A 27148-nucleotide genomic window follows, 5' to 3' on the forward strand; every position below is an offset into this window, starting at 1 on the left:
GCTTTCATTTTGTACATTAAATTATTAAATTGAAAATATAATATATATCAATTTAAATTATTTAACATTGATTAAAACAAGTATTTAATAAATTTTTTATAAATACAAATTATTAGGTATCAGATGTTTAAATTTAAAAAAATCAGAAAATTACAAAAATATTGCTTTAAATAAACTTAAATTAAATCAAAAATTAATGTTTTTAATTATTTTTTATTTAATATTTATTTTATTATTTATTTATTATTTAATATTTCTATAAATATTTAATATTTATTCATTTATTTTAGTAATAATAAATAATCCCAAATAAAATATTTAAATTTAAATAAAATAATACAAGTTAATAAGATATTTTTTAAGTAAATTAAATTTTATTTCTAAATTTCTCGACGAGTAATAATCCCATGTTGAATATACCCCGGAATGTCATACCGGCGCAATTTCCCCGACGTGAAGTGAAACATCCTGTACGAAAACATGGACATTTTTTGGTAGGGATGCGCCGTAATGATGTTATAAATGAATGGCGAAGATTGATCTTGAAACAGTTCGTGAAAGTTTTAAGTTCGAGGTGTGCGTTTCAGTGAAACTTGAACTTGAATTATGAGGATATATCAGGTGGGTGTGACTCAAAAAAAAAACACTATTCTATTGTGTTGTGTACTATAAAATATGTGAACAAATGAAAAAGAATGAAAAGTGACTAACATAATTAAAAAAATCTTAAATATTATAAATCTTTGAGGTTTCTGTTTATTAAAATGTTAATGATCTTTAAAGTAACGTTCATCAGAATATTTTTTATTTTATTTTATTTTTAATAGTTTTTGATTATTCCCAATAAAATATTTAAATTAAAATAAAATAGTAGTTTATTCAGATTATTTATTTAAATACTATTAAGTATAATTAACTAAAATAATATTTTAATAATTTTAAACAATTAATCTTAAAAAATTTGTTTATTAATAATTTATATACTTTATAATTTAGTCACTAAAGACAGATTTAAACAATATTATATAAATAATATATATTGTTATAAATATTTTTATTATCTCAAAAATATTTCCATTTTCTTCACAAAATTATTGAAAATTCTTATAGGTTTTATAACCTATTAATAATATTAACAATATTATAAATAAACCTATTCCAATAGATAATTATAAATTTACAGTTTACTTACTATATAATTTCAACTTAAGAAACTCCTACATATCACATTAAATCTTGAATTATCCTATTACTGTACTTAATAAAGTGATTATTCCACTTAGATATAATATTATACATATGAGTGAAACTAAAGAGATAATAATATCTTACGTTAAATAGATAGAATTAGATACAGATTTCAATCTCATTAATTACTTGTGCTTTCGTTTCAAGGACACAATTAATATACAATTTTATGTTTATTTTTATCAATTTAGTCCATTTTATACAATTCTTAATTAATGTAATGTCTCACTAACATGATATAATTGTAGTTCCTGCATAAAAAACAAAAATATAAACAAATCGTGCATCACGTCTCGACCACTTTTACTTTTTAAACAGTTTCACCGTATCGCCTTCCGAATTAATTAAAATTATTAATCAAATCCAGAAAATAACTAAAGACATCACAATCGTGTTGATTACCATTTTTTTTACTCGTGAAGAAGATGAATATCTAGGATAGAAAGTGAACGTTATGAATAATTTTGAAATTAAGTAATTATCGATTTCTCATGCAGTTTTTTTGTGGATAATTATTTATTGTTTTATGCAGACATTTTTGGCGTTGCTGGGCCTGTTCATCTGTGGAGTCTGTGGACATACCGTGCCCTTACACAACTACGCCCCCGCACATGATGAATATGTAAGTATACTTAACTTAATCAATTACTTACAATGAGTTAATAGTTCAAATTAGAATTGCCAAACTTTTTAAAATTAAATAATAAAATTTGGACTTGGTAATTAGTAAAATTAACATCCGTTACAAGACAATAATAAAAAATTACGTGCGATTTTCGACTATTACCGACACAATTGATTTACAGTCTGATAAACATTAATTTATTCTAAACGTTTGCCTTTTCCTGCGAGTTGGTTAGTCTTGACACATGTAAATGCTTATCAGTGAAAGTGTAATAAACCATTTAGACATCTGCTACGAGACTCTTGAAAAAATCATTGTTAACCCATTGAAAGTTTTAATTTTATTTGCGATGTTTATGCACACAGCCAATTCGAAAACGCCAATTACCCAAAGGCAATAACCATCTCGGCACTATGAGTGCTTGTTCCCTCATTATTGAATTGACTTTCTAGTAATTTATTTATGTTCGCAGTACATGCCTTGAAAAATTTATTTATATTCAATGTTACAACAAAGACATGTCACAAAACAATAGTACAGCAGTAATTAAACTGACATCTTGTAAATTTCCAATTGCAGAAACCGACTGATTACAGCTTTAGTTATGGGGTCAAAGATTTGCACACGGGAGATGTAAAGCATCAATGGGAGAAGAAGGACGGCGACACAGTGAGAGGTCATTATTCCCTTGTTGAGCCGGACGGATCAGTCCGTACAGTGGACTACACAGCTGACGAAAAGCACGGATTTAACGCCGTCGTTAAGCACTCCAACCCCGGCTACCACCCCTTACCCAAAACGCCGACCAGCCACAGTGAGTTGTTCCTGAAGTCCAAGAACGTGGAAAACGAAGTCAAAGGGGACGAAGATGAGGATGGTGCAGTGGAGTACCAGTACGCCTACCCCAAACCTGAGGAATCTGAGTACGAGCATCCAGTCCAAGAAAGCTACGAGGAACCCAAGTATGTGCAGGAGGATCAACAAGAAGATGAGGAAAATGATGTATCGGATGCCAAGGACAACTACGTGTACGCCCCACAAGAGGAATACCTGGAGGAGTCTCAAAAGTCAACGGTGCAAACACGCACCAAGTACCCACACCAAAAAATCAACGAACACTCCATAAAAAGCCACGACGACTCCCTATCTCAGGTGTTGCCCGTTGACTTAAGCCTCCTTAAGGGCGTGTCTTCGGAGAAAATGATCCCAATCGACGTCAGCCTGATAAAACCCATTGAAGTCGACCTAAGCCAAGACGATTACAAAATCGTCGACACAACACAACACAAAGTTAACTACTCAATTAAAGACACCACTGTTGTGCCCTCGCACGAATTATCCCCGGATGAACTCAAGAAGTACCTCAGTGAATATTATAACGCGGGCTTGAACACTAGGAACGAGCCGTACCTTGAAGGCGGCTTCAAACCCATCAAATCAAGGCCTGGTAATCAAATAACCCAACCCAACGTGCCGCAGACGTATAAGAAGCCAATGTCGACCCCAGGTTTGAGGAACTACTCGTCGAAAAAGAACGTCAATCCACGCTACAAATACAGCTCCAGGTCGCCTAAGTACGACCTCTTGCCTCAGAGGAGTGCCGTGGCGCCACTGCAAGTTTTGAGGGAGGAGAGCCATAAGTCGCAGTTTACGAGGCTGTACAGGACGCCGATAAATCCTCACATGAGGTACGGGAGACGATTTAGATATTGATTAATAAAATCAGGACAAAACTGTGAACGTTTAGGAGATTTGATTTAGATAAAACGAGACGAATATTTATTTATTGCTAGGTTAATATTTATTTATAAATTACCTTATAATATAAATAATTAATGTAAACAAAAATTAAAACAAAAGACCAAAACAATAGTGCAATATTTTAATTATATTTTTACATATTGTTATTTTTATATTTTTGTTATTTAAATTGTTAAGTTTTTGTTTAATTATATTATTTAATTGTTAATAAAAATATGTCAATAAAGTTGTTGTTTTTTAAAGGTAAATTAAATTGTTTTGTTCTTTAAATAGAACAATTAAATTGAAATATTATTTCAATAGTGAAATAATTGCTTTATTTTAATATTACAATCGATTTGTCGATAATTCCTATTTAATAAATTTGCATTAGTTACAATGAAGGACAGTCATAAAATATACTTTATACTTTTTATAGTATTTTAAAATAGAATGAAAAACTAAGACTCAATAAAAAGCAATATACTGACTTTAAATTTTATTTGCCATTGATAGTGTCTCAAAAATTGTAAATAAATGTATATACATGATAAACTCTGTTATCAAATTTATAAAAAATAAATATGTAATTTATTATTTCAGGTGTTTTTCAAGATTTTTAACGGTGCAATATCAATATTTTCTTTGTTTTCAATTTAATTACAGAAAAATACAATTACTTACACAAGGATCCCTTCCATTAATTATGAAAATATTCACATCATGTGATAACAGTAATAAGAATTACAATGTAAAAAATTTATGTAAATTTAATTAGACGATAAAAATATTAATGTTTTGTATTCTTTCATAAAACTAATGTGTTCACAATTTCATTAACTAGGCAATGATGTTGTAATTGAAGCTGTGACGTTATCATCAATAGTAGAGTCTTCAGGAATGCTAATCTGAAATTGTAGTAGGACTACAAGATAAGTCACCATCGTTGCTAACAACTAAAAGTTAAACAATGTAAATGTTCAAAAACATTAAACAGATTTAATAAGGGTAACATACAGATTTAAATAACGTCCGGTTGACATCAAAAAATCCCCCAACACTTACATCAGTTGGATTCATTTCTGTTGCTCTCAAAAACATGTTGATCTAAAAAATTAACAGTGATTTTTTGTTACACGTATCAAAATTAAATATTTTTACTTCATCTTGTGCATCATCATTCATCCAGGAGAGCTCGACCAACAATATTTTCTTTTGAAAATGTGATTTTACCTGAAAACCATCATTTATAAACGTTTATATTGGGATATTTTCCTCAAACTTACGCAGTTAGAAGCATAATGAGCTTCGTCACAAATAAAATACAAAAGAGCAATTGAAAACAAAGCTGTCACGGTCAAGCCAATATCTTTAACTCCCAAACCTTCTTGGATTTGAGATAGCAGGCCATAAATCGTAAGGGTGATGATTAGGAAAAGGTAAAGGCACAAGAATATGACGCAAAAGGCGAAACAGTTGCCCACGTCTCTTATAATTTTGCTAAGCATCATCCACAGAGCACGGTAATCTGCAACATTGCTAGAGGGCCCGACGTTTTTGAGGGCCTTTTGGAAGTCCTCGGAGATCGTGGTGGCTGTCTTGCCAATCATGTCGCAGTACATGAACCAGGATCCACCAATTAGCACTGTCACTGTGTTCACGTAACAATAGGGTAAAACCTTAAAAAATTCTACTTTACTCAAATTATTTTAATTAGTTGTTTCCTAAATTATTAATCTGTCAAATAATACATAATACATTTCTGTAATTAATTATATTGTGTTGGATAGTTATAAAACTATTTGTTAGATATAGACACTTTTCCAACACATTAATAATGTCTAAAGTTTTTTTACATGGCACTAATTTTAGACAAATTGAATTTTGAAATGGTAATCAACATAGTTATTTTTATATCCAAGGGCAACCTATTATAGACGCAGTATAGTCCATATAACAGGGAAACATCCCTTTAAATTTTTAATGAAGAATACAAAATCCACTCTAGGTATTAAAAATGGGCCATACTATATATATATATCGATTAATTAAAACTTATTTATATTCGAAAAAACAAATAATAATTTTAAAAGAATGTCAATGATAAATAAATAATTAATAAAAATAATAATAATTTTATTAAAACTTTGTGGATTAAAAATTACCTGTAATATTCTGAAATGGACCATAGTTATGTGAGTAACAACCATAACGACGCAAGACAAAAGTGGCAAAAGTATCGTAAATATCAACGGGGCGTTTCCAATATTAATCATTAGCTTCTTGTTTGCAATCCTGTTGTAGATGTGTTCGAAATCGACAATAGCTGTCAAAACGTTAGCCTGCTTTCTGGCCTCGTACCAAACCAATGGATTGATCAAAATAGGCACCAAATAAATCGTAAATAGATAATCTATAACGGCTTCTTCAAATCTACCTTCCGCTGACCTTACGATCTCTACTTTGTCCCATCGGATGTATCCAATTAGCCCAAGAACAAACAAGAAAATGAATATGGAGTACGCCAACAAAGGTTTGGTGACTTGAAATGTTGGTCCCACGGCTCCTATTGGGAATATACCTATTATCCTCAGTAAATACATCATGGGTTTGAATCCATCGACGACAAAACTACGGATGTTTGACTGTTGATAATCCTGTATTTGCTTCGGATCAACCTTGGATGGTTTCCTGATGTCATGTCTTTGATAAAACGATTGGGAACTTTCCAAGTAAACACTCCTTCTAGGTTTGTTAAAATTTAGATCCGAGCCCAGTATTGCAAGGGTGTTGTTAGAATTGTTAGGGGGTGTTTGGTTGTACATTTTCACTTTGCCTTCGCACCTCACTGAAGTTGGAACGAGCAATGCAAGAAATTATAATTGAGCCGTTTTTACAAATGACGTCTGTCGCCTCATGTTTACTTAAAGGTAGTTAACGGTGACCTAGAGTGAATACATCAATTTTACCTGAATTATGGATGGTTCCACAAAACGGGTCAAGTTTTCAGAATCACGGTGTCTACGAAAATTGTTGTTTTGACTTTCTTATGAGGCTATTAGCTAATTGTGCTTGTTACCTAATTTGAAATACGATGAAGTAGAATAAGAAATATTCCAAGTAAAAACAATTTAGTATATTAAATTTTTTTACAACTTGGTCAATAGATAATTTGAAATAAAAGACGAAAATATAATACAAAAATTTATTCAACTATTAATTACCGGTTTTTGAATATTTTAGGATTTCCTGCTAGTGCCATCTTCCGGACACTACTAAAATTATAAGGGCGTTTAGCTGCCAACAGATGTCCAGAGATTCTTCATCATATATGCCTATACTGGAATAGTTAGTATTTATTTGATATCCTGGATATAAAAAGGACAATTTTAGGATGTTCACTGAACAGGATATATTATTTGGGAAGCTATTATTGTGTTAATATATATATATATATATATATATATATATATATATATATATATATATATATAAAATTATAAAATACCTTTTATGTTAATTTATAATAAAATATTAAACTTTATTTAATATAAACTTTACAGATTTAGAGGCTCACGTTGACGTCACTGAAGGACCCTGACTGGACGCTTGTTAAATGTTTCTGTTCCGTAACTTTGTCGGTAATGTCCACTACTAACTTATCTTCTATAAACAAACAACATATGTTCCAGAAATAACCATAAATTTAAACTACACTTGAAATTCTTTTTAAATAGGATTGTAAAAACTATAATGTTTGTGTTACCCATATTTCTAACGATAATACCGGAATAAACGTATACTAAACCAGTTTTTAATTCTGTGCATCAAGTGTTCTGTGTTGTGCTAAAATTAAATATTTACTAACACTGGGACGAAAAAAGAACTGGTGACTTGATATGGTTAATCGAACTAAATCGGTGTCTAGAACTCCGCGTTATATGTGATTTGTTTGATATCGATTTAACATATTTTTGATTAATATGCCCTCCAGAAAAAAAACAAACCTTTCTCAAACCTCAAGAAATGCTAAGAGAGTGAGGCTACTGCGATTACAAAAGAAAAGTATAGAACGTGGGTTGTCTAGTGATGGTGAGCAGCATGTCAACTCTGGCAAATCTGAAGAGTCGGTCAGTACTCAACCTGAGACTTCCATCAGCCAGGTTGTGGACCCAAAAGACACCACCAGGTACCCGGTAATTACTAATAATTATGTTTTTTTAAATATTAATTTTTTTTAAACATATTAAACAAAAATATAAGTAATTGTCTAATAAAGAGTCCAATAAGATACTGGTGGCAACTTGTCACAGCCCAATATACAGGTATAATAATCACATTTAAAACTAAACACAACAATAAATTTTATACATACCAAAGTATGAGAAAGAAATGTAAGGAAAAATATTTAAGTGAAAATATGTAGTTTTAAATGAATGCTCCTCGTATATAACAGTACCTGGTTCTATTAACTGGCGCCATCTGTTATAGAATTCTTTAATTTGCCTAAATATAATCAAAGCAAACTGTCATTGATAATTACCTGATTATGATTCGAATTAATTATATTTATCATATTATGAAAAAAGGTTTTCTTTCTGTTTTATACATAAATATATTTCAAAATTTTATTTTTTTACTATTATCCTGTTTAACATATTCGAGTTATTTTCTATTATATGTATTTTTAGTGATTAAAAGACAAATAACATTGATATAAGCATCAACTTACACTTTGTACTCTATGAATACCATAGACAATACACGGAAGTACTTACGTAAATTACTAATCTCAGGTATTTTGTCCAAATTTATATTTTTTTATTGTATTAATTTATATTAACCTGTTCATTATAAATATAATAATTTTATTTAAAACTTGTATGTATTTTATATAAAATAAAAATCTTATTTTTGTAAAAAAACTATATTTTTTCTTGTTAAAATATTAATGTGAAAAAAGAAGATAATGCTAAATAAAACATGTCTAGCAAAAATACAAGTAATATAAGGAACAGCATAAAAATGATTTGATACAGTCTCAGAACGTATTTTGACAATTAAGATTAATATTAACCAATCAGAAGGCAAGCATTCCAAAAATCGAACGAAGCGCCACCTAGGTTTGACTTTTGCGAATCGTTTTATCAAAATGGCGACAATAATGCTATGTAAAATGTTTGGTGTTTTTTGAACCGGAAATCACCTCTCCACAGTCACTTATATTAGTAGTATCAGATAACGTACCCTCGTATATTAAAACCACACGTAATACCGGTAAGCTGTACTCATCATTCGTCATTTGTCACATTCACAAAATAGACAACTTAAGGCCTTAAGAAGCAATAAAAGGTGGTCATTGTGTTGGTTATCGGTGGGAATGTTTATTACTTACAGACTTATCACAAATATTTTAATTAAGTCGCCGGTTTCACTAAAAAACTATAACAAATGTCAATCATGCCACTTTGTGAACCTGCCTTTAAACGAAGCTGTACAATTTTTGTGGCTCGTCTCCAATTCGGTTGAAGCAGCTACGACTATTTTCAAAAATGTAAAACAAAACACTGTTTTTATTTATGGGCGAAAAGTCTAGTTAGCATAAAAACAACTGAACGTCAGACGCCTATTATGATTTGTTTTCATTACCCCATACACAAGTACCAAACACTAACAACTGAATAAACCGTAAATTGTAGGAGATGCCAAAGCGAGAAGCGTCCGCCCCCGTAAAGGGCAGGACCTACTCGAGGAGGGCGGCCAGCAAAGAAGCCCTAAAGCAAATGCATCTCATTCTGGACGACGAGGCCGAAACACTCGAAGTGCGAGACGATGATGTAAGTACATTAATTACATTAATTCACTGTGTTTTAATTTGTGTCGCTTCACCGAAGTAACACGAAACTCACTATTAAAATAAGCTAAAGTAAGGTTATATTCCGTTTATTTTTAGGTTATCCCCGTAGATTTTCCCGCGCCCTCCCCACCCAAAAAAAAATACAAACTGACCCACAGAAAATCTTCAGATGGAGGTATTAATGCTTTCCAGTGTTAATTCTTAGGATAACGTTTAATTATTGCAGACAGGGAAGTCCTGGTGTTCAAGAGTATCACCAACCACAATGTTGAGAACACCCTTGATTTGGAATGTTGGGTTGAACCTCTGTCGGAGGCACAATTGGCCAGGAACAAAAAAATTAACGAGGAGGCGACCGAAATTGAAAATAAATTGACGTCTTTGTTGAGTAATGTTAACTCAGAACTTATTTACAAAGGGGAATATACTACAGCATTAGGTTTAACAGAACAAATAAAAAAGGCTTTACAATGTAAGTATATCTTAGTTTGTCTCGAATGAATCACACATTTTTTTGTGCCTTATAACCCATTAGTTGTGAATAGCTTTTATAGATTCTTTTTTGTAAGAAATTTTTTATATTGAAAGGTATACACACTGTTCATATTACATTTACTTATATAAAAAGATGAAGCAGAGTAATTACAATTTCAGCAACAGAAACCGCAAGTACCTCAACCACACCATTAGTCATCAACAGCATTGTAGCTTCCCCTAGCCCAAGTTACCAGCTGCTGGTGGATCCAAGACTGAGTCTAGTGATGCCCACATCAGTGTCATGTACCACTCCAGCTACGTCAGTAACACCGTCGAAAGTGTTCCCGGCCAAAGTGCAGGTCACACCCACCCTACAACCGGCGACCTCGACCGGAGTTGGACGAGGCCGGGGAAGGCGTGTTGGGAGCACGACGCCGGTCTCCAGTCCTGGAAGTACCAAACCGACGCCGTCGACCTCCACTTTGACTCCAATCACACCAGCAACCCGGACCACCAGGGGGGTAAATATGTTTATTAACTCAGTTATTATAACGTAGGTAAACTGGCAAACGTCTTTGTGCCAAAATGCTTAAGGAAAATAATCGGTACATGTTTCAACCCAAAGCACAAATAAAAGAAAAATCAACTGGGAACTTTACCAATATTTTTTTAACAAAATTTCAATCACAATCCCTTGGTTTATTCTAGGCCCAATTGAATACAGGCAAAAAACAGGGCAAATGTGAGGTGGTGGGCTGCATAAAATCAGAGGCTCCATTTCATTCGTTCCCCCGAAATTCGTTGCTGTGCAAACGCTGGATAGAGGCCTGTGGCAATCCAAATTTGCACACAGACAGAGATCTCAAATCGAAAAAGGTGTGTCACAAGCATTTTCCCGAGAGTTCCATTTTCAAATACGGGGGCATCACGAAACACGCGTGTCCAATATTACATTTGCCCGGTAAATATAGTCGTGAAATCAGCGTCGTTCCTGGGGGGAATTAAGATCTGTTTTTAGGTGCGAAAGCGCAGGCAACACCTGCGACTAAAATGACGACCAGAAGCGGCCAATCGCAATTGATCATTGACAATGTCGTAAGTTCTTGTAGTGTAGAAAGGTATCATCTTAGGCGAAGAACATAAATTTGGATAATTTGGTTGAACTATTAAAGCGTGCATTTTTATTGCTCACATTCTCATTACTTACATATGTACGTATTATTATTATTTTTGTTACTATATTTAGAAATATATTCTATGTTCCTAATGATCAGATTAATGATTTTCATCACCTATCCCATTTTAATTGACTTATTTCTAAATATAAATAAATATTAAACAAAACAAAATAAATTAAGACGTAATAATTCTTTGTGTTGTGGATTTAATAAATTTGTCACATTCATTTACATAAGACTATGTTGAAAGTTGTTTGTTTATATAAATGCCTGTCTGAAACATGCGACATTTTAGCACAAGGAGTGTAAAAATATATATTAGTTAAAAGATAAAATGAAAATCAAAATAATTGATTCAGTAATTAATTTAATTTGAAAGAATATTTGGAATAAACAAGGTGCACAACACAACGACTAATCCTACCTTAATTCCATTTCATGTGATAGCAAGTCGGAGCGTTGACCACGAAGCCGACGGAGGAGAACGTGGAGGGTGGCCTGGCGACCGGCTCCAAGAGCTCGAAAACCTTCATGGACCACCTGAACTCGTCGTCGGCCGACTGTCGCGAAATCGCCTTCAACAAGCTGCAGGGCAAGACGTTCCCCTCGCTGGTGGTGACGGCCAGGCCTCAGCTCAGCTCCGGCGATCAGAACGCCGACCGTTCGAAACTCGACACGAAAGTCAAATCAGTTCTGATGCATCCGCCTACTAAATTTATCGAATGGTACTGTTGTTACTTACATTTATTTTGAGTTGCTGGACCAGTTTTCTTGTTGTTAGGTTGATACAGCAGGGGTTGCTGAAGTCGGAGCAGAAGTGCTCGTTGCACAACACTCCGATGAGCCTGGGGATGTACAGTGACACCTCCAATTTTCCTTACTCGGGTGGTTACGTGTGGATTTCTGAGTGTTGTCCGCAGAAATTCGTTTCTGTGTTCAACGGGTCACTGTTCGAATGTTCCCCTCATCCCCCCATGGTACTACTTAAGTTGCTCTATCACTGGGCCTGCCAGACCAATATACAAAATGTTGTTCAGTGGGTAAGAGTTCTTCTTGTCTTCAAAAACTTCATTAAGATTAATTTTTTATGTTATTTAAGGTCAAAGTGGACAATTTGTACATAAAAGGCGTGTACACGTGGCTGCGTTCCGTGTGCACAGTGGCATTACACACTCATTCAAAAAAACTGGGCGGTCCAGGCGTCAAAGTTGAAGTAGGAGTCATATCTTTGGGAACGACGTCGCAAGACGGCGCCCAACGTCAAGTCAAAGTTGAGGTATTGGGCGTTCTGGAAACGCACACCAATACACTTAGGTTGAGGGCGGTGGAACCGGTTACAGACGGCGATAAGAATTATAGAAAGCGATTTTATAAAATACTGGAGCCCATAATTCAGTGGGTACATCCGTCCAGCACTATTGTGGCTGATTTGACTGTGGACAGGGCAACAATGTACAGTATGGGTTTTAATCATGTGGTACAGAATGAATACGGGACTGACAATGCCGTTATTATGGAGTACTTACGTAGAATAGTACCCAGAATGTTTCAGAACACGTTATCGTTACTGTCCAGACAAATTATTCAACAGTTTTTGGATGAGTTGGTCTGGAGGGAAACGTACGGTTCTAACGCCACTAAAGCCTTTGATAATATTATTTTGCATATAGCTGAACTAACACGTCAAGAGTCGAAGATGATGCTCTTTATGAGATTGAATAAGGTGTCATTAAATCCATTTAAAAACTGGTCCTTAACAGGCAGTCAACCCGTAGTATTACCTAAGACAGCTGAACCGCCAGTGCCACCTAAAAAGTTGGGCCGACCTAAGAAATCGGACACAGTCAAGGCCGTATCAACTGTGGTAGACGTATCACGGCCTCCTAAATCCAACTCGCCGGACATTCCGGAGCAATTAGTGCCATTAGAAAATTATTACTACGGCACGATAGAAGACTACAATTATCATCCTCCAGCTAACTTCACCATGAACGTGAAGTGTCCGTTTTGCAAGGAAGTGTTCAACAACAATCTACAATTGATGAATCACTTGTACAAACACGCACACAGCATTTCAATGGACGCCCAACTGTGTCGCTACTGTCTCACAAGCGTCCCCACTGCCAACGATATACTGAAGCACTTCAGCAACACCCACCCGTGCGAAACCAGATTTAACAACGGGTTCGTGTGTCTGATCTGCGAGACGCACTATATGAACCCCTTCATCCTCGGCAAGCACATGTCCAAGGAACACTGCCCCTCCGAGCTCCCGTACCAGTGTGGCACGTGCTCGTACAGGTGTTCCAACCACAAGCAAGTCATCGAGCACTTCTACAAGGCGCACGACGGCGGCAACACAATACAATGTCCGTTCTGCCTGAAGGCCACCACCATCTCCACCACCGGACGCAACGTGGTGCAGACGCTCAACTTCTTCATCACGCATCTGCAGCGCCACCAGAAGAAGCAGTACGCGAAACGGTGCGGTAAGTGCAACATGTGGTTTATCAGCAAGGAGGAGGTCAAGGAGCACCAGCAAAAGATGCACACGTCGCAGCGCGGCAAGACCGGGCTGATACCGTGGATTGCGCCCAGGAACGGGGTGCTGGCGCCCAAATCGAAGACTGAGAAGTATCCGGGTGATGCACAGGTCATCAATTTCAGCACGCTGTTCTTCAGCGCACCGAAAGGGGCCAAGTGCAAGGAGTGCAACTTGTCGCTGAACTCGTCCAAACATTTTCCGTAAGTGTGCCAATATTGGACCATTATAAAGGTAACAAATTCTTTTTTAGATCCTTTGAGAGTTGCCAGAATCCTAATTGTCAATACTCGACGTGTTGTGCCAATGCGATGGTAAAACACAAAGCGAATTGTAGTAAGCAAACGGAAATCGAAGCTGCGGAGGAACCCTTGCCTTACGAAATGTTCTGCGTCTGTGGTTTTAGTAGTAAAGATGGTACGTATTATTCTTATACAACAATAATATTAATTAATAAATTAATAATTTAATTCTCAGGAAATTGCCTTGCCAAACACTTAGCAATATGTGAAAGGAAATCAGCATATCCAACGATGAAAGAAGCCAAATCTGCGTGTGTTACGCACAGTATGCTTGATGTGTTGGGTTTAGTGAGAAAACCGGAAGAAACAGTTAGCAGTGACAAGAAGAAAATTGATTCAAAGACGAGTAAATCAAGAATAGTGGAAGAAGTTGATGACGCACTTTTGGCGGTTGTTAAAAAACCGATAATTGAACCCGAAAAGGTAATTTGTCTGGACGATGACGAAAACTCGGAGAGCGTATCAGAGGAGGAAAATAAACCGAAGGGCCAAATCGTTGACAAAGAACCTGACGACAAGAGCATCCAAAAAGATGATACTAAATCAGTGGATAAAGACCCTGTTAATGAATTAATAGAAAAGAACATCGTTGATGAACCACATGACAGTAACGTGGTTCATGAGCCGGATGCAAAAGATGTCATTAATGAGGCGGAAGAAAAAAGTGCCGTCGATAAAGCATCAGATAAAATCTTAGAGGAGGAGGTGGAAGATAAGAACGCAGATGAAAAAGAGCAAAACGAATCTGTTAACGGAAGTAAAACGAAAGATTCTGTTGACTGTGTTGATAAAACAGAAGAAAAAGACTCTGCAGTTGAAGAAAAAGACACTGTGGTTGAAGAAAATGACAATGTTGAGCATCCTGAACTCAAAGAGTCCTCAAAGGAGGTTTCGGCAAATATGGAATCATCCACGGAGGAGGTAGAATCAGAAAATAAAAATAATAAAAATAGCTCGGCAGAAAATGAATGTTCCAATAATACGGAACATATGGAGACAGTTGAACCTGAATCTTTACTAGACAGTGGCAATGTCACTGAAGTCAGTGCTATGGAAACTGAATAATTATTGTGTAATTATTTAGGTGAACATTTTGTATTTTAAGAAATCTAAACATTTGTTAAATTAACAGATTATTTATATTATGCCTTTGCGACATAAAAAGTTGTTTTTGAATATAACGCAGATTTTTTTGATTTACAGTTATTGTTTTTACTGTTTATTGTTCCCATAGCTTATTGTTTTTATTTTTATAGCAACCCTATAATATGTATGATAATGTCAATTCTTATATTTTGTATTTCAACATTTGTAAAAAGACATTATTTAAAAAATATATAAATTATTAAAATTAATGTTGTCTATTTTTTATACACCTATATTTAAAACAAAGATCAGTACATTAGAATACCAAAAACAGCACTGCACAATGTTCAACTTTTAAATTATTTTTATAGGGGTGTATGTTAGGGCTTCTCTTGAAATCAAGAACAAAAAAACATTAGATTTATAGACATTTACTTAATGAAATTAGTCCTAATCTAATAAAAATTTATAACGTTCTGTGTGACACATCTGCCATACTGAATTAATCGGTAAGAAGTACCTTAATTAAAAAAATATCGAGTAATTAATATAAACGAATCAATGAACAGCTGATCTTACCATCACAAATTTAAACTTAACAAGAAAATTGATAAAATGAATAGTTACCACTTAAATGGTAAGATGAGCTGTTAACTTGAGAAATATAAACATAAATCTATATAAAAAATTATTTCTCTTCCTCTGGTAAGTGCCAAGCAATTCTGTCTTCATAAAATCGAATAACTACTTGCGGGCATTTGATGTTAGCTTCTTTCGCAGGTACCAAATCAGTTTCAACAGAATTTTGCCATTTCATCAAAAACATGAGCTGTCCAGTTGTGTCGGATGCTCCAATGATTTTCTCAGCGACCAGCCCTTTTTCGAAACCCACGAGTTCCTTTTTCTGTGGTTTTTTCGAATCCTTCTTTTTCTTTTTTTTATCGTCCTCTTCGTCATCGGAATCTACCTGTTTAGATTTTGACTTACTGTCTTCCGATTTTTTTCGTTTGTCGTCAGTCTTTCTCTTCTTTTTGGCTTTGTCGTCGTCAGACTCGTCGCTCTCGTTGGATTTGGACTTTTTGTCATCGTCCTCAGATTCGTCATCCTTAACTTTGCTTTTATCAGATTTCTTCTTCTTGTCTTCATTCTTCTTCCTCTTCTTCCTTGTCTTTTCCTCTTCAGAATCAGACTCGTCACTAATTACTTTTGACGATCTCTTCTTTTTCTTTTGAGATTTATCTTCATCAGAATCATCCAGTTTAGATTTCTTTGAGTTTTCTAACTCAGAATCTTCAGATTCATCTTTATCTTTTTTCTTCTTTTCATTTTCAGCCTGAAACAAATTTCATCATATATTTGGTTTGTGGAACAGTATGTATATCAGTAAATAAAGAGGAAAATCATTATCAAATTGAAAACTGATCTGTGTACTCTGATAAATGAATCAAATTTAAATATCTGATATAAATAATAAATATATATTTTAAATCAGACCCTGTACTGGATATTTTCCAGTGAAATTATGAATTGTACATTTTAAATGAGGTAATCACTTGATTGTATTGAAGGTAAAAATATTGATAAGAAAAAACAATTGTTAAACAAATCCAAACATGCTGCTATAATAGTAAAACAAGTGACACAAAAGAAATTTAATCTTAATTGTCTTATTTGAACCTGGAAATGAAATTTGAACATTTTGGTATGAATTTAGTAAACACAGATCCTGTAACAGCTTCTTTACTTAATTCCTTTGATACATGAACTTTATCTAGAGAAATTTAGCCAATTACTTATTAATTAACTACTTGATACTAAATGTTTAACTAATTGAGGTTTATTTTATTAATTAATATAAAATAAAAGACATATGTCAATTTTAATGTCAAATTCATAAACACCATGTCATTAATTATCTGTTATGAAATCTGACACTAAATGTATCATATATAGTTATTATTTGTTACGAGTCATAACAAAATCATTTAAAAAGAATTTTGATAAAATAATGACTCAGAGAAAGATGTACTCAGTAAGAAACTTACCTTTTTGTCCTTGTCATTAGGTTTTGAGTTAGTGGAATCCATGGAAGATGTAGAATTCTCCCTCTGCCTCTTGCTCTTTGGTCCTATTTTAGCCTTCCTTTGAGCTTCAAATTCGGCAATCAATTCAGGACAATCCAGATTGTCCTCTGGCTCCCACGTGTTGTCTGATTCTGAATATCCTTTCCACTTCAGAAAGTATTCAACCTTGCCGTCCTTAACCCTTCTGTCCAAGATTTTTTCAACGGAATATTCTTCCTCACTTTCTGAGCTTTCCACCTTCTTCCTGCCCATTTTCTGGAAACTAAAAGTTAGTTCAAAAACTTGTAATCTATGTTTTGTAACACATTATAAAAATAAAGGTAATTGTTACATTGAATAATTGTGAAGTAACAACAATTTTATTTGTAAAGTTAGAAAAACACTAAAAACACTTCTAGCCGTTTATAATGCAAATTGTCAAGCATCATTTGGACATTCAAAATTATCAAAAGTCTAGAAAGTTATGTCACTTTAAATGCTATCAATAATTACCTAACAATGTTTATTCCGAAATTCTCACAATAATACAATAACGTGTCAAAATTTACCTTGGAAATTTGTGAACAACGGCCCAAGAAAAAAACCGGGAAACAAACGACGCACTGATATGTCAAAATGGCTGGCCCGACCGGCAGTGGTACCAACCTTTAACTATCAACAGACAGGTGTTTTACAATTAATTTTTTCATATTGTAGTCATATTTATGCTAAAATTATTACGAATAAGTGTTTCCGAAGTAAAAGAATTAAAATATTATTAAAAGGAATTGCCAATACTAAAGTTATAAATAGAGATCAGAGAACATTCAAATTGACATTTGTTCAATTTCCCCATAATTCATTGTCTACAATGTTTAAATGATATACCAAATATCGTATATTGTTGTTGTTTATAGATACAACGCTATACTCTTATATGTATTGTTTTATGTCAGAAAATAATAACAAAAGACAAACAATTTTGACATGTCAACTTGTGGTTCATTATGGAATTTATAAATATGTTATACTTCATTAACCTGTAATGATATCAAATAGTTGTATGCTTTATCTATAAGTGGTATGCGGATATGTTATAACGTAAATTTCACTTGGTATGTGATTACTTCCCGACACATTAACACCAATAATGTTAAAACATTTACGTTACATTGAGTATTTTAACTACTTTTAGTATAAAATAACTAATATTACATACAAACTCACCTGAAAAATTATGAACCAACTCCACAGCAAAACACCGGGAACGCTAGCACAATTTTGTTTGGTTAATATGGCGGTTTTCTCGGATGGCGGTCAAACTACACTACCGCCAACTAGGAACAGGTAAACGAATAAAAATCCCTGCTGCGCGTACATTACAAATAATAAACCAAAAATATTTATTGAAAAAGTTAAGATTATTCGCTATCAAAACCTTTACGCAAAGTTGTTTTTATTTAAACTTAGAACTGGTGGCAAATCAAGTATTTAATTAGTCCCAAGAGTAATTAAAAATGGTTTAATTTACGTGGATTTTATTATTAACAGATTGAAATTGAATTTTTGCATTAAATATCCAATTTAACAACTATCAACATTACCAAATTTATTCTAAAAAGTATTAATGTTTAACATTTACCAGTAATTTTATAATTGAATATTATTTTCCACACTTTAGATTCTTATTTTGTTCAACTTGAACGAGGCGTTTGATAAGTCGAGTTAAAAATATATATATTAATAAATGTAAAAAAACTAAAAGAAAAATAAATAAAGTTTTAAATATACCCAAAATTATATTTGTTTTTATGAAAAATCAAGGGAAATAGAAAATAAATATATTCTATTCCCGCTTGTTTCTGCATTTCGTGCGTCATCAGATAGGACATAATTCAAAGTTGTACCTCTGCAGTAGATGTACAATTTTAAAAATCCTATGACAAGCCTTACAATTATAAAATACAATTTTGGGTTAGTAATTTGGTGAGCTTGCCGCTGCATTTACGGCGAAAACTATTCAATTCAAAAATACTAATCTTCGCTGAGTAAATGCAGCCCTACACTAAGTTACAATTTACTAAAATCTAAATACTAAATAAAGATTACCTGTAAATAGATTAAACTTATTAATTATTGTGAATTCCTGCAAATAAAAAAATATTTAAAAAATGAACAAAAAGGAAATTTGTTGGCCAATAATTTGACGAACAAGGAGGAAATTTGTTGGCCAATAATTTGACGAACAAAAAGGGAATTTCTTGGTCAATAATATGACAAACAGAAAGGAATTTGTTGGTCAATAATATGACGAACAAAAAGGGAATTTGTTGATCAATAATATGACGAACAAAAAGGGAATTTGTTGGTCTATAATATGACGAACAAAATGGGAAATTGTTGGTCAATAATATGACGAACAAAAAGGGAATTTGTTGGTCAATAATATGACGAACAAAAGGGGAATTTGTAGGCCAGGGATTTTGTTCAATAAATGTGATGAAAATAAAACAAACTAAATTTTCTTTAATTTATTTAAGCTGAAAGAGAGGGCCTTATTAGTATTATTTAAAAAACATATAAATGAATCCAATATTCCTTAAAATCATACCAAACAAATATTTAACACAACTGTATCATTAATTTATTTGAGCTGAAACGAATGATTAGATTGGACAAAGAAAATAAAAATAAATCATTCCTGAAAACATAAAAGACATTTTTCTTTCATTTTTTAAAAACATATTTATAAATAAATGAAAAGATGATGATGCAAGATTTGGAATTAATATTAATATGTTCAAAAACTTACTTTGCGTTGCCAGTTGCCAGGTTAACTAGTCTCGTTCTGGACCTACCTGAAATTAATAAAAAACTTTCAATTAATATCATTGTTTCATTGATAACTAAAATTATGATTTATTACCTTTAATGCCCTTTCCCTGTTGCCTTATCGTCTTTCCAATAGTTAATTGAGTCATCATGGTCCAGATGTGAGCAGGTCTTGACGATCAACGAAGAAATTTACAAAAAATCTTTGCTCAATGTTTTAACCAGAGAAAGAACTATTTAAACACCCAAATATTGATGATATCATGCATTTATTCTTATTAACTCTACTTAATCCAAGTAGAGTTGATTTATTCTTATGATTTTATCATTTATAGCATTTATTCTTATTAACTAATCCATGCAAAGTTTTAAGCAAGCATTCATTCTTAACTCATGTATACTCTACTTAATCCAAGTAGAGTTGATTTATTCTTATGATCTTATCATTTAAAACATGCATTTATTCTTAACTCATGTATACTCTACTTAATCCAAGTAGAGTTGATTTTATCATTTGAAGCATGCATTCATTCTTATAAACTAATCCATGAAATGTTTTATGCATACATTCATTCTTAACTCATGTATACTCTACTTAATCCAAGTAGAGTTGATTTTATCATTTGAAGCATGCATTCATTCTTATAAACTAATCCATGCAATGTTTTATGCATACATTCATTCTTAACTCATGTATACTCTACTTAATCCAAGTAGAGTTGATTTTATCATTTGAAGCATGCATTCATTCTTATAAACTAATCCATGCAATGTTTTATGCATACATTCATTCTTAACTCATGTATACTCTACTTAATCCAAGTAGAGTTGATTTTATCATTTGAAGCATGCATACATTCATTCTTAACTCATGTATACTCTACTTAATCCAAGTAGAGTTGATTTATTCTTATGACCTTATAATTTAAAACATGCATTTATTCTTATAAACTAATCCATGCAAAGTTTTATGCATGCATTCATTCTTAACTCATGTATACTCTACTTAATCCAAGTAGATTTGATGTATTCTTATGATCTTATAATTTAAAACATGCATTCATTCTTATAAACTAATCCATGCAATCTTTTATGCATACATTCATTCTTAACTCATGTATACTCTACTTAATCCAAGTAGAGTTGATTTATTCTTATGATTTTATCATTTAAAGCATGCATTTATTCTTATGAACTAATATCCATGCAAAGATTTATGAATGTATTTATTATTTTAATTGTTATTAACCATTCAATTGTTTTTTCAATAGTTAAAACATTGAGAATTGATTATTTATTTATATTATTAGCGACTTCTGTAATTATAAAAAAACATACCATTAACTAGTTAGTCCATATCTTATTCTTAATTATGGTGTGGGTCTGTTTGTATTATTTTCTTAATTGTTAAGCGTTTATTTCCCAATAATTTTAATTAAAATTAATGTAAATTATTTAAATATTTTAATTACTACTTATAAAAATATATTTATAGTGATTATTGTATTTAAGTTGCAATATAATTAACTAAATTTATATTTCTGAGTAGGAATGGTATAAAATAATTTAAAAATATAATTGCAATAAAGGAACAACATTAATGTGCCGTTCAAATAAAATTATAGAATAACTCCGTAAACAAAAAGACACCTACCTTGCAATCCTTGGTTGTATCCAGTATATCCAATAGGGCACTAATCACAACACTAATTGAACACACGAGTCACCACACTAAACCGAACTGCACCACCGAATTAACTTGGAGGGTATGGTGGCGCGGACCACCACACCACCCCACGCGACCGATCGATACGACGTTCGATAACAGACTGACCGGTGGTATGACGCGGCGTCGCATGGCGGCTAATGGCGGCAACTCACCCCTTGTGTCTGATTGGTCGACGTCGAGTTTTTTTTTATTGCATGCGTTTCGAGAACGTCTTCAACCGAATTGAAATTTTTCCTATACAATATTTGAATTTTAAACAATATATATATATTGTTTTATAATAAATAATTGTTTATATGTTATTATATTCATTATAATTAATATAACATATTGTTATATTATATAATTGATCATCTATAAACAATAGGCTCATTTCAATCTAAGGTAAATATATAAATAATTAACAAACGTTTTATGATATTAGTTTCTTAAAACAAAATTTTTATTAAGAACAATTGAAATAATTCTTTACACAAACGGAGAAATAAATTAATTAAAGTTAATTATTAAAACACTGTAAGTAGTGTATCAAATATGATAAATAATAATAGCCACTTTTCATGTAATGACTATAATGCTGATGAGTTGTATAAAAATTGCGCCAAGAAATAAAAATTTAAATAAAATCTTCCAAAACTTAGGCAGAATTTTAAAATAAACGGACTTTTTATGCGCAAGCGCTAGAATTCGCCCCCTTTTGATGTACAGGCGAACTGCTCTAACCTCCAAAAGTTGTTTGTTTATTTATATTGAATCTGCCACTATGTTTCATTAAATAAAGCAATATTATTATTGTTAAAATGGCTTTAGCTGGCATAGATAAATCGCAGTTGGCTGCGGTTTTGCAGATACTAAAAAAGTACAACCTAAAAGTAAGAAATACACCAAAGTTTTACAAAAGTAACTTGATAGAAAAATGTATTTTCAGGGGACTGAAGAATCACTGCGTAAAGAGGCTAATATCGAGGAAGGAACTGAAACTGCTACCCTACAATCTGATTCGGAAGTGAGTAGTGTACTAACTGGGTACAAAAGTGATGGAGATCCAGAAACATATGAAGCGTCATACACTGGGCTTAAAAGATTTGTTGAGAGTTCCCTGGACATTTATAAACATGAATTGGGCATGATTTTATATCCAGTTCTGGTACACATGTATTTGGAGTTGGTGTACAATAATCACACTGAAAAGGCCATTGATTTGATGAAGAAATTTGGACCAGAACAAGACACATATTATCAGGAAGATTTGAAGAAGTTGGCGATGGTGACCAGAAGGGAACATATGAATGTGAATGAATTGGCTGACACTTTTAAGTCTAATCAATTCATCATTCGAATGTCAAGAGACACATTGTCGTTATTGAAACGACATTTAAATGACAAGAAGGCTTCAGTTCTACTGAATATAGTTCAAGAACATTTATATTTTGATATGTATGAGGGAGTTGCAAGGAACAAGAATCAAATTGATGCCACCTCAGGGGCAGTTGGTGGGGAAGCAAAGAGACAAGGTAAAATTTTAAGTAGTTTAAGTTACTCAATAAACTAATTTATGCACCATTTTAGATAACAAAACAAAGGTTTACTATGGCATTCCAAAGCCAACTGATTTTCAAACACTAGCCCCTGCCCCAGCAGAAGATGATGATGAAGTGGACCAGGATAATCCAGACAAACCAAAAAAGAAAAAGGCAAAGAAAGATCCTGCCTTTTCAAAGAAGACCAAGTCTGATCCTAATGCTCCACCAAATGATAGAATTCCGGTTCCTGATTTGTAAGCATAATACTCAAAATTTCTGAAATAAATATATTAATGAATTGCAATTTTAGGAAAGATAATGATAAATTGGAGAAATGTAAAGCCCTCAGGGAAATATCTAAAAGAGTAACATTGGGTCCAGAGTCTCTTCCTTCAGTGTGTTGTTACACTTTATTAAACGCCAACCACACGTAAGTACGTTATTAATTAAAATCAACATTGTATACTTATGAGTCAAATTTTTCTTAGGGTAACATGCGCAGAAGTTACAGAGGACTCCAGCATGCTGGCTGTAGGTTTCAGTGATTCAATGGTGAAAGTATTTACAGTAGTACCACAAAAATTGAGACAAATGAAATCTGTTGATCAACTGCAGGACGTCAACATTGATGCGGAAGATGTCTTGGTAAGACAGGAATCTTATTTGACTAATTTATAATTAATGATTAAATATAATCGATTCTCAGGCACGAATGATGGACGACAGGTCAGGCGAAACATCGAGGTCACTTTATGGCCATGCTGGACCTATCTATGCTGTATCCTTTTCACCAGATAAAACCCTACTGATTAGTTGTTCAGAAGACACGACCATCAGGCTTTGGAGCTTACAAATATGGACCTGTTTGGTGGTTTACAAAGGGCACATGTTTCCAGTTTGGGACGTCAAATTTTCACCACTTGGTTATTACTTTGCTTCAGCTTCTTATGATAGAACAGCGAGGTTGTGGGCCACAGATCATTATTCACCTTTGAGACTGTTTGCGGGACACTTTTCCGATGTAGACGTAAGTGTTTGATGTAAATAGTAAAGGGCACATTATTTGCCAACTTAAAACGTTTCCAGTGCGTCCAATTCCATCCGAATTCCAACTACATAGCAACAGGTTCGAGTGACCGACGCGTATGCCTCTGGGACTGCACCACCGGAAACCACGTGCGTCTAATGACCGGTCACAAGTCCCCGATACACGTGCTTGCCTTCAGCGTGTGTGGGCGGTTTCTGGCGTCGGCCGGCACCGATCACAAAGTCCTCGTGTGGGACCTGTCGCACGGGCATCTGGTCGCCGAGCTGACGGGTCACGAGAAAACCATCCATTGTCTGGCGTTCAGCCGCTGCGGCAACATACTGGTGTCCAGCGGTTTGGATTGTCAGCTGAAGGTGTGGGACTTCACCAAGCTGAGCGAGGAGGCGAGCTCGGAGGAGGTGAACGTGTCGCACAATCCGGACGTCAAGTCCGGCGATGAGTATTTGCTGAGGACGTTTGCCACCAAAAGTTCTCCGTTGATTTGTCTACATTTTACCAGGAGGAATTTGTTGTTGGCGATTGCTATGTTTGACAGTGTTAGCACTTAATAAAATTTACGTATTACTTTAGAAATAAATAATAAAAACGGAATATTTTATAAAAACTTTTATTTTCCCTTATGCGGCATAAGTACAACTCTACCTTAAATTATCTTACAATTATAAAAATACAAATATACAAGTATTACGCTGTATAACAACGTTACGTCACATTAATTAAAGGTGGTACTATTAAATGTTTACTTGATGGAATTTTCATCTTTCTGATGGTAGTGGTATGAATTTTTACTATTACTAACCTGGAACAAAAATAAATTTATTTACGCCAATGTTTATAATTAATCTTATTGGATTTTTAAGTTAGGAACTCGGTAAGAGCAAAAACTTGAATGGAATGTAAACAGTTTCTGTTATTAGCGTTAATAATTACTAGTAGTTGATGCCAAAAAACATCTCTAAGCCATCCATTAGGCAATAAACAATCACCATGTCGGTTTGTTTTGATTGAATAGTTATTTCCGGTACAATATTTATGTTTTCATGCGTCACGTATTCAGAATTACGATAACAATGCTGCGTATAATATAAAAATAGATTTTTTCATACTTACGAAAAATTGTCTATAACATTCCGGCGTAAAGCACCCACAAGGCTAATAATAGGGCGATGAGGATGGCGAAGGTGGTAAGCAAACTGGTTCCTTCGTTGGGTTGGGGCATTTTGTCTGCTCTGTAACCCAAATTATTTAAAATCAATTTTTGGTCGATTTATTCTTTGTATTTTAAAAATATTAAATTTGTCGAATAATTTGTTTCGAAATAAAGAATACATAATGAAAATAACAATAAAAGAATATTCGCTACCCAATTTCTATATCCTTTATCTAAAATGAATAATGTTAAGAGCTGAAGACCAGTAAGTTGCGTAATAACGACCACAATTTAGGTTAGCAAATCTGGAATGGGATTTCTATGTGGAATTTCGGAAGTGGACTGCCAATATTTTATTACTTGTTTATATTACTCTTTATTTTGTACGAAAATTGCCTTTAATTTTTACAATCATAAAATTTATTATAAACTATTATAATTTTTGGCTAATTTGATTATAATAAACAAATACTAATAAAATATAAATCTTTTTTTATTAACAACACTTTAAATTCTACAAGCGAAGTGTATGGTGCAACGAAATCTCTATTAATATCGACTTTTTTCGTGACAAATTAAATTTTTTATAGTGTCTTCCTTCTATTCTTGTACCCGCATTTATTTTCGCTCGAATATTATATAAAAATAAAACTTTTTGGCAGGACACCAATTTGTGTCAGTCATACACCGATGTGCCTAATTCTTTTATATGCGGTTTTCGAGGCGAAAACACGGTTTATTTATATTCGCAATTCGGGATTCTTGACTGTTGAACACTAATAATTATGACACTATTTTCGAATATCTGATAGATATATTCGTGGTACCTGGTCTTGGAATGTTAGCCAAGTGAAAACATTTCGGCGACATTTATTGGGTGACGATGATCATTTATTTGAAGTAATACGTTGTTTCAAAATTTCTGTTCAAGTTTCCAGAATATAGGTTACTTAAAATCATTAATAATTTATATTACTAATATATTTTTAATGATTATTTATCTAATTATGATTAATAATTATTAAAAATATTGAAATACAGTTAGTATATATCTAATTATTCTAAAGAAAAGTTATTTGATATACTATAAATTAATTTAATAAAACTTGGGCCAAATAAAAGTTGTAAATTGTATTTTATTATTTAATTTAAACTAATTAATCGTTTTAAAAGCTTAATAAAAAAATGTTTATCAAATTTAAATTATTTTCGGAGAGGTCACCCGACAAAATACTTTTTCCTTTTAAAATAATTGAAAAATTATTTTAAAAATAAAATTATTGAATTAATTATACCAATCAACAAAAACTTACATTTATTCAAATACCACTAATTCCTCAAAAAAAATTAATCTCTCTGAGAGTCTCTTTACCTGTCTTTTTGCACTTGCAACACTACACAACTGTACTGTGATAAAGGCGCTGCGCCTCCGACGTAAAGTTTTTAGAGGCGCCGGGAGGACGAATCGGTGACGTCGCCGTGATCAGAGGGGGTGGGGCCGCACCTAGCATTTTCCCGGAGATATTTTTATTTTCGCTGTTTTCCCGTTCGTTTTGGTCATCGAGTGTACGCGGGATTCAGCACGGAGGAACTTCGTCGTATTTTTGGATTCGCGGTATTTGTGACCAACACTGTTTATTCTGTTTAAACATAGTTTCTGGATTAATCTCGCCGAAAAGTTTCCCATTGTAATTAAACGCTTAATTAGTAAAGATTAGTTAACACACTTAATAGTAAAGATTTGTATT

The 27148-nt window shown here is 33.2% G+C and overlaps 5 protein-coding genes and 1 long non-coding RNA gene across 14 annotated transcripts; 3 read left to right on the top strand and 3 right to left on the bottom strand.

Annotated features, from left to right (window-relative positions):
- Positions 1-560: 560 nt before the first annotated feature.
- LOC109605338 (uncharacterized) lies at positions 561-3726 on the top strand. 2 transcript variants are annotated; one of them, XM_020021904.2, is made up of 3 exons: positions 561-621; positions 1781-1870; positions 2453-3726. In XM_020021904.2, exons 1-3 carry the CDS (start codon positions 607-609, stop codon positions 3584-3586), a joined length of 1239 nt encoding a protein of 412 aa, XP_019877463.2. In that variant the 5' UTR covers positions 561-606; the 3' UTR covers positions 3587-3726. The 2 variants fall into 2 exon arrangements, with proteins under 2 accessions (XP_019877463.2, XP_019877464.2); XM_020021905.2 differs by lacking the exon at positions 561-621 and having other exon boundaries at positions 1831-1870; positions 2470-3726.
- A 486-nt stretch (positions 3727-4212) lies between these two features.
- Positions 4213-6538, bottom strand: LOC109608152 (gustatory and odorant receptor 24-like). Its single transcript, XM_020024574.2, has 5 exons — positions 5779-6538; positions 4900-5292; positions 4775-4846; positions 4631-4720; positions 4213-4569 (listed from the first exon to the last, which is right to left on the bottom strand). The coding sequence occupies exons 1-5, from the start codon at positions 6436-6438 to the stop codon at positions 4450-4452; spliced, it is 1335 nt and encodes a 444-aa protein (XP_019880133.2). The 5' UTR covers positions 6439-6538; the 3' UTR covers positions 4213-4449.
- Positions 6539-7209: 671 nt separating this feature from the next.
- LOC109605340 (uncharacterized) lies at positions 7210-15324 on the top strand. 5 transcript variants are annotated; one of them, XM_049966780.1, is made up of 12 exons: positions 7211-7809; positions 9313-9450; positions 9567-9645; positions 9697-9942; positions 10125-10468; positions 10656-10908; positions 10966-11042; positions 11573-11850; positions 11907-12165; positions 12225-13870; positions 13921-14084; positions 14145-15324. In XM_049966780.1, the coding sequence occupies exons 1-12, from the start codon at positions 7597-7599 to the stop codon at positions 15032-15034; spliced, it is 4587 nt and encodes a 1528-aa protein (XP_049822737.1). In that variant the 5' UTR covers positions 7211-7596; the 3' UTR covers positions 15035-15324. The 5 variants fall into 5 exon arrangements, with proteins under 5 accessions (XP_049822740.1, XP_049822737.1, XP_049822738.1 ...); XM_049966781.1 differs by having other exon boundaries at positions 7711-7802; XM_020021907.2 differs by lacking the exon at positions 7211-7809 and adding an exon at positions 8658-8890.
- Positions 15325-15470: 146 nt separating this feature from the next.
- LOC109605341 (chromobox protein homolog 1) lies at positions 15471-18441 on the bottom strand. Of its 4 annotated transcripts, none has more exons than XM_020021910.2 (4): positions 18346-18425; positions 17688-17790; positions 17101-17394; positions 15471-16388 (listed from the first exon to the last, which is right to left on the bottom strand). In XM_020021910.2, exons 3-4 carry the CDS (start codon positions 17389-17391, stop codon positions 15744-15746), a joined length of 936 nt encoding a protein of 311 aa, XP_019877469.1. In that variant the 5' UTR covers positions 17392-17394; positions 17688-17790; positions 18346-18425; the 3' UTR covers positions 15471-15743. The 4 variants fall into 4 exon arrangements, with proteins under 4 accessions (XP_019877469.1, XP_019877467.1, XP_019877468.1 ...); XM_020021908.2 differs by having other exon boundaries at positions 17101-17401; positions 18346-18424; XM_020021909.2 differs by lacking the exon at positions 17688-17790 and having other exon boundaries at positions 17101-17401; positions 18346-18441.
- Positions 18442-22411: 3970 nt separating this feature from the next.
- LOC109602060 (transcription initiation factor TFIID subunit 5) lies at positions 22412-24854 on the top strand. Its single transcript, XM_049966486.1, has 7 exons — positions 22412-22551; positions 22608-23193; positions 23249-23456; positions 23513-23632; positions 23691-23847; positions 23909-24229; positions 24289-24854. The coding sequence occupies exons 1-7, from the start codon at positions 22480-22482 to the stop codon at positions 24796-24798; spliced, it is 1974 nt and encodes a 657-aa protein (XP_049822443.1). The 5' UTR covers positions 22412-22479; the 3' UTR covers positions 24799-24854.
- LOC109602061 (uncharacterized) lies at positions 24842-26872 on the bottom strand. Its single transcript, XR_002191705.2, has 3 exons — positions 26714-26872; positions 25361-25479; positions 24842-25049 (listed from the first exon to the last, which is right to left on the bottom strand). It is a non-coding gene; the product is annotated as an uncharacterized LOC109602061 (long non-coding RNA).
- Positions 26873-27148: the final 276 nt, after the last annotated feature.

The sequence above is a fragment of the Aethina tumida genome, chromosome 4 (assembly GCF_024364675.1).
Source record: "Aethina tumida isolate Nest 87 chromosome 4, icAetTumi1.1, whole genome shotgun sequence".
Taxonomy (NCBI): domain Eukaryota; kingdom Metazoa; phylum Arthropoda; class Insecta; order Coleoptera; family Nitidulidae; genus Aethina; species Aethina tumida.